At 43.0% G+C, this 10,357-nt stretch overlaps 1 protein-coding gene across 1 annotated transcript; it reads left to right on the top strand.

Annotated features, from left to right (window-relative positions):
• Positions 1-2,551: 2,551 nt before the first annotated feature.
• On the top strand, positions 2,552-10,348 carry cdc5l (cell division cycle 5 like). The gene is made up of 19 exons (XM_022748197.1): positions 2,552-2,758; positions 3,939-4,042; positions 4,328-4,489; positions 4,606-4,733; positions 4,930-5,029; positions 5,143-5,269; positions 5,409-5,500; positions 5,755-5,899; positions 6,033-6,224; positions 6,474-6,622; positions 6,726-6,897; positions 7,199-7,363; positions 7,454-7,534; positions 7,749-8,000; positions 8,120-8,227; positions 8,800-8,889; positions 8,984-9,115; positions 9,393-9,473; positions 9,911-10,348. Exons 1-19 carry the CDS (start codon positions 2,714-2,716, stop codon positions 10,022-10,024), a joined length of 2,439 nt encoding a protein of 812 aa, XP_022603918.1. The 5' UTR covers positions 2,552-2,713; the 3' UTR covers positions 10,025-10,348.
• The last annotated feature ends 9 nt before the right edge of the window (positions 10,349-10,357 follow it).

Genomic DNA, 10,357 nt, shown 5'->3' with positions numbered 1-10,357 from the left:
TAAGATTCTTCAAAATAATACAATGTAAAAAAAAAAGTGAGAACTTTCTAAATGCACTGTATGTCTAACTGATTGATCTGTCCAACACCCATCTCTAGTATTCTTTCCCAACAGGTGCTTCCCACCAGGGAGTTTCTCTATGATGAGGTGTAATTCAGACAGAGTTTATGTTCTTACAGGTGCTTTCACACCACTGCTGTGTGTGTATTAAAATCACACACAAATATTAACATTAACATTTGAAACCTCTCTCTCTCTCCCTCTCTCTCCCTCCCTCTCTCTCTCTCCCTCCCTCTCTCCCTCCCTCCCTCGCTCCCTCCTCTCCCCTCTCTCCCTCTCTCCCTCTCTCCCTCTCTCCCTCCAGGTGACAAAGAAGCTCGCTGGTGCTGCTTCTGAAACAGTTGCCTGGGTTACCGATGTTGGTGTGTTGGATTGATAACGCCACATTTTGTCACATTGAGGCATAGCGGTCCCAGCTAGAGGGGAAGCGCGGGATGCTCGGCCTGACTGGTGCCAAGGTGATCCAGAGGATCTCCTGGGAGGAGCGGAGGCACTCTATACGAGTGTGTATACATGTCTTGCTGTGGTTGGGACAAATCTTGGTTTGAAACCATCAATGTGAGGTTATTGTGGCCAGTCGTGACAGCTTCAAAAGGCTTTTTGAGGGACAGCTGCAGTGACTGAGGTCAAAGTCAGGATGAGTCTCTACGACATGAACGAAGCTGAAAGTAACGTCCTTTGTGCAGATTGAAACGAGAGGAGTGAAGTACAAGCACCAAGCAGCAGGAACATTCAAAATTTCTCCAGGAATTTTCTTGTACCTCTACCGTCGCAATCTTCCTTGATTGTGTCATCAGTTCTGCTCTTTCTTGTTCAACTTTTTGCATGATATAAAAATATTTTCAACTGAGTGCAGCACAGTCACCTGGGAAACGTGTGTTTTGTCTGTATGCTAATCAGGCTGCGCAGACTCCGTGACGTGAAGGGATCCTCAGCAAACGTCATAAGAAACCACACATGTATTCAAGACTAATAACAGTCCTAATTGTGATGGGATATTGAATAGCCTATGAGGTGTAGACCCATGTAAATTAGCCTATAAGTGATCTCGGAAGTATTACGGTTCTTCTTAGTGCAGTGCAACCCAGAGGTGGGTAGTAACGCGCTACATTTACTCCGTTATTTTACTTGAGTAACTTTTGGGATAAATCGTACTTCTAAGAGTAGTTTTAATGCAACATAAGAAGAAGCGCTACTTTTATTCCGTTCCATTTATCTACATTACGCTCGCTACTCGCTACATATTTTTATCGATCTGTTAATGCACGCTTTGTTTGTTTTGGTTTGTCAGAGACCTCCAAAGTAGGATCCATCGCATGACTGCGTTTCACCAATCAAATGCAGTCACTGGTGACGTTTGACTCCGTTTCACCAATCAAACAGAGCCAGGCTAAATGACTAACTGCACACGAACTTTCAGCGGCAAACAGCGGCAGCAAAGAAGCAGAACACAATGACAGAGACAACAACGAGCGCTTTGCGACAATTTTAATGTATTATTATTTAATTTTTTATTGTTTTAGTTGCTTAAGAGATATTTGTAACAATAAGAGATAATTTGTTCATTGCTATTTTTATGTTTTTGTGCATTATTTGTTGCCGTCATCATTAAACGAACAGGTTACTCATCAGTTACTCAGTACTTGAGTAGTTTTTTCACAACATACTTTTTATTTTTACTCAAGTAAATATTTTGGTGACTACTCTTTACTTTACTTGAGTAATAAAATTCTAAAGTAGCAGTACTCTTACTTGAGTACAATTTCTGGCTACTCTACCCACCTCTGATAATGACCTTAGGCTATATATATTATATATATATATATATATATATATATAAATGATCTGTATTCTGTATATTATTCCCAGTATACTAACATACGCATCAGACTATCAGTGGCAAGTGGCAATTAAATAACTTTATAATAAATGAAGTGATATGGCAGCTGGTTGTAAAGGCTTGTCTTACAATCCCTAGCATATTACATTATTACACTATTACCTACTAATGTGTTATTTGTTTTTATTTTTTATCTTCATTTGTGCATTGAATTTATTAGATTTTATTTACCTAGTCACTTCAGAATTGGGTGAATACCAAGCGGCAGAGATTGTGGGAAATGTATCTTGTTTGGTAAATTTACAGTTGTAGCTTTCTGTATTTGTATTTTTTTTTTAAAACTGAAAAACAAAGCACTTGTTGAGATTTTAATATGTGCTGGTGTCACGCAGAAGTTTGTTTATCCTTCGGATAATGCCTCCAGTACCGCTGCCTTTGCGGTTGGGGTTACGACTTACATTAGGTTATGGTTAGATGTCGGAGCTAACTGGTTGTGTCAAGTTTAAAAACGACTGGTTGGAGACAGGGATGGGCTAAACTTAGTAATGAAAAACACTAATCGAACTGGGCACATATTTCGTTGTAACACCTGTAACATAATACCCACAATACATTTCGGCAGTTCCGTCGTATTCTGCGACACAAGTTTCCGGCATAGTGCACGTTCGTTACTCCGTCGCAGTGTCTGGCCGTCGTTGTCTCTTAGTTTTTGTTTGTATTGGGGAAACTATTTAACGCCACTTGTCTTCACAGGAGGTTGAGAATCAGTTATAACATTTCTACTGCAGGGAGAGAGCGCAACGAGCCGCCAAAATGCCGCGTATTATGATAAAAGGAGGCGTCTGGCGCAACACTGAGGTACGTGTTTACATGGCTAGCTGCGTTAGTTCGATGCTAACCAGCTATAGTAAACCTATGGGCCGTAGTTAGCATGAAGCTAGCTGCTAACTTAGCTCGCTTAGCAAGTTGGGTTCATTGGCTGTGCTGCAAACTGTGTCAAAACAGTTTACTTATTGTTTCTGTGAAGTTGTGTACACCGTAACGGATACAGACACGGGGCTGATCCAGAAGTATCTGTGGTTAATCAGCTGTGTTTACAATGTTTGAGTCGAAGCTTGATTGCCAACCTGGCGAAGCGGGTAAATGCCCAGGGCCCCCAGATACCACAGGGTTACTGCACTGGGTCAATAGAATTTGATTGACTGAAAATGTATCAGAAATCGGAGCCTCTGAAATTCAGTATCAACTGTTGCAGCTTTAAATGGACTCTGTCTCTGAATCTAATTTTAATATGACAGCCGTTTTAGTTTATATTGAGTTCATTTGTTGTAATTTCAAAATCGAAGCCTTTGATGTCATGTATAGAAATAAACAAGTTGTCAGTGCAATGCAATTCTTAGTTTATTGTCTCCCTATCCTGATGCCATCATATACACAAAAACACACACTCACACACAAGCATAAATTCTGAGAAAAAGTTTGTGCAATATGACAAAAAGAATATCTGTTGTGGGCATTGATCAGGGAAAGTTGAGGTGTTGTTAACACAGAAAAAGTAAGGCGAGTTTGTATTGTTTCATCATAGGAGAACTGTAAGGCTAAAACTAGTAGCCTACTTATTTTCATTGTCAAAAGTGGATAAAATGTCAGAAAATAGTGAAAAATTTCCATCATTATTCCCTGAAACCCAGTTAACATATTCTAACTGCTTTTATTGGCTGACCTGCTGTCAACAATATGTAGATGTTGAGTTTGCTATCATAGAAAACTGGAAAACTAGCAAATATTAACATTTTAGAAGCTTGCAACAGTAAATTTTTGGCACTTTTTCCTATAAACACGAATTAATTTTCTGTCACTCAAGTAAAATCGACCAACTAATAATTTGAGCTCTGGTGGATTTCTGGGTCCTGCAGAAATAATAAATGTGATATGTATAGTGGGGGTAAGTCTGGACTTGGCAACAAATTTTTGCTTGTAAAGATTATACTCATGGATTTTTTTGTCTCTCTCTTTTTTAATCTATCCATTTATTCAGGATGAGATCCTCAAGGCAGCGGTGATGAAATATGGGAAAAACCAGTGGTCTCGTATCGCCTCCCTGCTGCACCGCAAGTCTGCCAAACAGTGTAAAGCCAGATGGTGAGTCTGATACAGAAACATGAGATGGCAGCCGCAGTAATTGTACCGCAGACGTTTTCTAAACCCTACTTGTATTCAGTTTTCATGGTATTAGAAGTCGTCTTTAGTAACAGTCCTACACTTGGGAACAGTAATTTTAAACTTAATTTTTTAGAGATGTCTGTGATTGTTCCTGATGTTGTTCATCTTCTCTCTGTATATAGTTCTGCTGCTGTGCAAAAAGAGATCAATCAGATTATCTGGTTAATAAGGGGGGATATACCTTGGATTTGTGTCTGCCTGCAGGTACGAGTGGTTGGACCCCAGCATCAAGAAGACAGAATGGTCCAGAGAAGAGGAGGAGAAGCTGCTTCACTTGGCCAAGCTGATGCCCACTCAGTGGAGGACCATCGCTCCTATCATAGGACGCACTGCTGCCCAGTGTCTGGAGCACTACGAATACCTGCTGTACGGCACTATATGACCTGATGCACATTTATACAGCAGCACTTTATAGTGTTCTGTTAAAACCGTTTGGAATTGTTATTGATTCACAATCAATATGTGTTTGTGTGTGTGTTCAGAGACAAGGCAGCACAAAGAGACAATGAGGAGGAAGTGGGTGACGACCCCAGGAAGTTAAAACCAGGAGAGATCGACCCTAATCCTGAAACTAAACCTGCCAGACCCGACCCTGTGGATATGGACGAAGGTGCCGTAACATACCTGATACTGACAATGATGTAATGATGAGGTTGTCCTGAAACTTTCATTTGAATGTTAACTGATTCAAGTGACAGAATCTTCTCCCCGATCCTTAGAATATTTACTTGTTTGTACTTACATTTACATTTGCATTTATTCACTTATCGCCTTTTTCCCACCTCTGTCCATCACACTCTCTGTAGATGAGTTGGAGATGCTGTCAGAGGCCAGGGCTCGACTTGCCAACACCCAGGGCAAGAAAGCCAAGAGGAAGGCCAGAGAGAAACAGCTGGAGGAAGCCAGGTTAGACTGTTTGTTATAAGATACTTTCTGAGGTTTTTTTCTTGCTTATACATCCTCTAACATTCTGTAAAAGTGGTTATAATTGACTGTCTGTAATTCACATCTCGCTGCAGACGGTTGGCTGCTCTGCAGAAGCGCAGGGAGCTGAGAGCAGCAGGAATCGATGTTCAGAAGAAGAGGAAGAAGAAGAGAGGAGTGGACTACAATGCTGAAATCCCCTTTGAGAAGAAACCTGCACAGGTAACCAGAGCTGGGAAATGGTTCAATATTATCGAATATTACTCATTGTGTTTTTTGTGTAATTGAACTAAATCCACAACATGAGGATCAACGTGACTGTTTTCAGCTACAGTATTAATTGTTGCCTTTTAATTGTAAGGGTTTCTATGACACCAGCATGGAGCAGTACAACGCACTGGAACCAAACTTCAAACGACTCAGACAGCAGCACCTGGACGGAGAGCTGCGCAAGTCAGTAACATTACTCACTGCGCTATATACACACACACACACACACACACAGTTTGTTTGACATGGGAACACAAAAGAGGCTTCATACAAAAGAACAGTAAATACACAGAAACAACAGCCTCTACTCTGCAACTTCATATACACAAATATAATATTAAACATGAAACACAAACACTTATTGAGCATGAGTGACGCACAGTGTACGCTGTATAAATGTATGGTCCTCTTTCATAAACCGTATTGTTCGTGTGTAGTGAGCGTGAGGAGAGGGATAGAAAGAAAGATAAACAGAAGATAAAGAAGAAGAAAGAGAGCGATCTGCCGTCTGCCATCCTCCAAACCAGCGGAGTGGCCGAGTTCACCAAGAAACGCTCCAAACTGGTTTTGCCTGCGCCACAGGTAACTGTGTATACTTTAATTTTAATGTTTGATAAATCTCTCAGACCGATGTAGATGGTTCAAACGTGTCCTGCTTTAATGCACTCAGTATTCTCTCTTACCAGACGCTGTATTTATTTCCGTTTTTTCACAGATCAGTGACGCTGAGTTGGAGGAAGTCGTTAAGTTGGGTGTCGCCAGTGAGGTCGCCCGTCAAGCCGCTGAGGAGAGCGAAAGCGGCAACTCAGCCTCGTCCACCCTCCTGTCAGAGTACAGCGTCACCAACACCATGACAACAGGACTACGTACCCCCCGCACCCCTGCTGCCCAGGACAGGATACTACAGGTAACAACACCTGGACACCATAAACACACACACTCTGAATTAGGGATGCCCCGATCAGCAGATCTTCATTAAAAATATGTGATCAGTCAAACAGAATTAATTCTAGTCACCATCACCTTAAAACTGATCACCTGTGGTTGATACTCTGAGCACTTTCTGTTCATCATGCACAGTCGTCATCCACATCTCTGGATCGTATTCGCCTTTCTCTGTCACACGTTCACAAGTCGTGTGTGTCTGTATCTTCAGGAGGCCCAGAACCTGATGGCTCTGACCAACATCGACACCCCTCTGAAGGGAGGCCTCAACACTCCGCTGCATGAGAGCGACTTCAGTGGAGTGACGCCTCAGCGCCAGCAGATACAGACACCCAACACCGTTCTCAGCACACCATTCAGGTCAACAACGCTTTCACCTGCTCTCGTATAACACCATGCGTTTAAATGACAAACCCGGCGGTACTGAAAATGCTAACGTTCATGGTCACGTCGTCTGTAACAGAACTCCCGGACCAGGTCAGGGGTCAGAGAGCATGACACCTCAAGCCGGAGGAGTGATGACACCGCGTGGGGCCGCGACCCCAGGTTTGACCCCTGGCCGTACACCCCTGAGAGACAAACTGAATATTAACAGTGAGGAGCAACTGACTGACCCTGCGTACGCTAAACACATGGTAAGCACACACTCATCATGCACATGTGAGACTGTCAATATAAAACATCAATATAAGTTTTCTGATGCCAGATAGTCAGTGGTAGTAGTAAATGTAACCAGCCAAAACCATGAAATCATATATTTAAACAAAAAATAAAATATTACAAAAGAAGGCACTGTCTAATGCAGGTTTTGTGGTTTGTAATTACAATTTATTCACTTTGAAATGTGCAAAATTAAGAGTAATTAATAAGATAAATAATGAACAAGTCTGTGAATTAACCGCAAACTTACTGTTGTCTTTTCTTCTCCACGCACAGCAAAGGGAAAGCCTGCAGCAGCTGAGGCAGGGACTGATGTCACTTCCTGTTCCTAAGAACGACTTTGAGATTGTTCTTCCAGAAAACGCAGAGAAAGAACTCGAGGAAACAGAAACGGACACCGGGTTCGTGGAGGACTCGGCCGACATAGAGGCGCGCAAGCAGGTGTGTGCACAGATACGCAGATATATACTCAGAACACGTCGTACCACTTCAGAGTTTTGAAGACAAATTTACGCTCTTGTTTTGTGTCAGGCTGTACGGGAGGCAGAAAGAGAGAAGGAGCTGAAGCTGCGACACACTGCTGTTCAGAGGAGTCTCCCCAGACCTACTGAGGTAACACATTTTGTGACATTGTGAAGTGTTTTTATTTCCCAGTGAAGCATCCGCTTGGTCTAATTAACTTTTGTTGTATAATTGTTTTTGTGTTGGAACAACATTGAGACTTTTCCTCCAGGTGGATTATGTGTATGTGTATGTGTATATATAATTGCACATTAGAGCTTTCATTTGTTTCAGCAAATCAGTTTGTCGACATCCATCTCTGCAGGTAAACGAGTCCGTCCTCCGTCCCGCCTCCATAGAGCCGCTCCCTGACCTCCAGTTGGCCGAGGAGCTGATCAAACAGGAGATGATCACCATGCTGCACCACGACTGCCTGCACCACCCGTCGGCCAACGCCGCCAACCAGCTGCAGCGCGGCAAAAGCAGAGGCCCCACCTCCACATCTAACAACGCGTCGCACATATCTTACCTGGAAACACACCCCTACAAGCCGATCAGCACAGAGGAGATGGAGCAGGTAACGCACACACGGATCGGCTGATGTTTTGCATGTGTGTGAGTGAGACGCTGTGACAATGGAAGGTTTTTGATAGCAATATAACCAGTCGTGCACCTCTGTGGCTCGTTAATAAACAGGCTAAAGCAATGCTGGCAGCGGAAATGGAGGTGGTGAAGACGGGAATGGGCCACGGTGACCTCAGCATGGAGGCCTACAGCCAGGTGTGGGAGGAATGCTACGGACAGGTAAGGATCCCTCTGTCCCTCAGTACAATGACAAAAGGCTGAATCCAAACGGTCCGATTTTACAGGTTCGTTCCACTGAAGTGTGTGACTGCTCAGGTCTGTTCAAATCCGCAGTTAGAAGACATTTGCTTTTTATTTTTCATTTATTGATGTAGTAAAGTTTCTTCTTGCACTTACAGAAAATGAACATGCTGAATGAGCTGGCTTTGTAATAATCCGTAGGTTGACGTTATATTGTGTTTGGCCGCTCATGTAAAAGGATAATTTTACTGCACATTCCAGATCTGCTGTGAGAAGCAGCTGACCTGCACACATTGCCAATATCAGTGCCATTAAGAACCATTCAGAAAAATACTTTTCCCTAGAGGGTCAGTGGTCCCTCACAGACTTGACGAGATGATGTCACTGTACACACGACAGTCTGCACGTCCTGAAGGTGGACACTTGGATTCAGCCAGAGAGAATCTTTAACTCTTTAAAGATGGACTGCCTTTAACCACTTTCCTGTTCACATGAAACCAACCCTTGGTCCGTAGCTGTTTATTCATCTGTCTCTCTCTCTCTTTCTGTAGGTGTTATATCTACCTGGTCAGAACAGATACACCCGAGCTAACCTGGCATCAAAGAAAGATCGTATCGAAAGCCTGGAGAAAAAACTAGACGTGAGAACCCACAGAGATGCATAACACCTGTTCAAACTCATCCTGAAATCAATCACTGAACAGCTCTGAGGTCTGTGTACATGTCTCCCTGCAGGTGAACCGTGGTCACATGACAGCGGAGGCCAGGAGAGCGGCCAAGCTGGAGAAGAAGCTCAAAATCCTGCTGGGAGGGTTTCAGTCCAGAGCGCTGGGGCTCCTGAAGCAGCACAATGAACTCTGGGAACAGGTGCTGAACACTGCAGGGACTCGCTTCCTTATTCATTCTTCAGTCTCAGTATAAATTTAGTTCATATCCATATTTTTTGTCAGAAGATGGTGAAGTTTGTCTCAGTTTCTTATTCCTGAAGAATTTGCTGAAAGATGCAGCAGTTTAATGTGGAAAAACGGATGATGGATAATCAGTGTTTGACTTGTTTGTAGCCAGTTCCCCTGCAGGCTGTGAATTACTGCGGCGACTGTTGCACTGTAACAACACTGATGTTATGCTTCGTGTTGTCCACCAGGTGGAGCAGGCAGCCACAGAGCTCCAGACCTTCACTCAGCTGAAGAAACAGGAAGATACGGCCATTCCCAGGAGACAAGAGGTAACACATTCAAGATACTCGCACGATACTGAGCGAGCGAATCGTCGCTTGGTGTCATTCCCAGCATCCTTCACTCTGATCACGTTAATGTATTGAACAGAAAAGGTTTACAGTATTCTAGTGCTGAAGTCAGTTAATGATTATTCATTACACCTGTTGGTTCTAACTTCTCAAATGTGATATCTGCAGGTCTTAAAGTCTTAAATGTAATTTACGAAGGTGTTATGTGTTTTCTCCAGCCTGTTATTGCCTGTTATTCACATGTACTTTTTAAAGTTTTATTTTTAACAGGTTAATCCAGTCATCTATTTTCTGCTGCTATTGATCTGTAGCTTGGTAGAGTTACATGTGTGGAAGATCAAATATCGTTCAAACCGTCACAAGATTAAGACGTGTCTGATCTCATACACAATCTAATTATCGCCATCTCTGCTCAGGGTCTGCGGGAGGACGTGGAGAGGCAGATGGAGCGAGAGCGAGAGCTTCAGCAGAGATATGGAGAGTTGCTGATGGAGAGGGAGTCGCTGATCAACAGCGCTCAGAAATACTGAGCGACACACACGCTAATCACACACACACACACGCTACACACACTCAAATCCTCCTCATGGAGACACAGATATCAAGCGAACAGCAGCTCTGAGGAACACAAAGGTTTCCAAGTTGACGTACTAAACCCTTCTATCATTTTTCAATTATTCAATTGTTGCGGCAATTCCAGAGATAAGCCCCGCCTCCATGTGCTCATGTTGCTATGATGTCACACGCTGAGTTTTGAGCATGCTCAGTAGTCCCTTGTGTTTCTGTATTAGTGACCAATAAAGTTTCTTTTCAACAATGACCTTGCAGTAAGTATTTCCGTGGAGTAGATGTTACACAAGTGC

Source organism: Seriola dumerili, unplaced genomic scaffold, assembly GCF_002260705.1.
Source record: "Seriola dumerili isolate Sdu_G_001 unplaced genomic scaffold, Sdu_1.0 BDQW01000120.1, whole genome shotgun sequence".
NCBI classification, from domain to species: domain Eukaryota; kingdom Metazoa; phylum Chordata; class Actinopteri; order Carangiformes; family Carangidae; genus Seriola; species Seriola dumerili.
This window is presented reverse-complemented; position numbering and strand designations above follow the sequence as displayed.

Coding starts and splice junctions, on each gene's coding strand:
- cdc5l (XM_022748197.1), top strand. CDS start 2,714: ATGCCGCGTATTATGATAAAAGGAGGCGTCTGGCGCAACACTGAG. Junction 2,759..3,938: donor GCGTCTGGCGCAACACTGAG/GTACGTGTTTAC, acceptor CCATTTATTCAG/GATGAGATCCTCAAGGCAGC. Junction 6,623..6,725: donor GTTCTCAGCACACCATTCAG/GTCAACAACGCT, acceptor CGTCTGTAACAG/AACTCCCGGACCAGGTCAGG.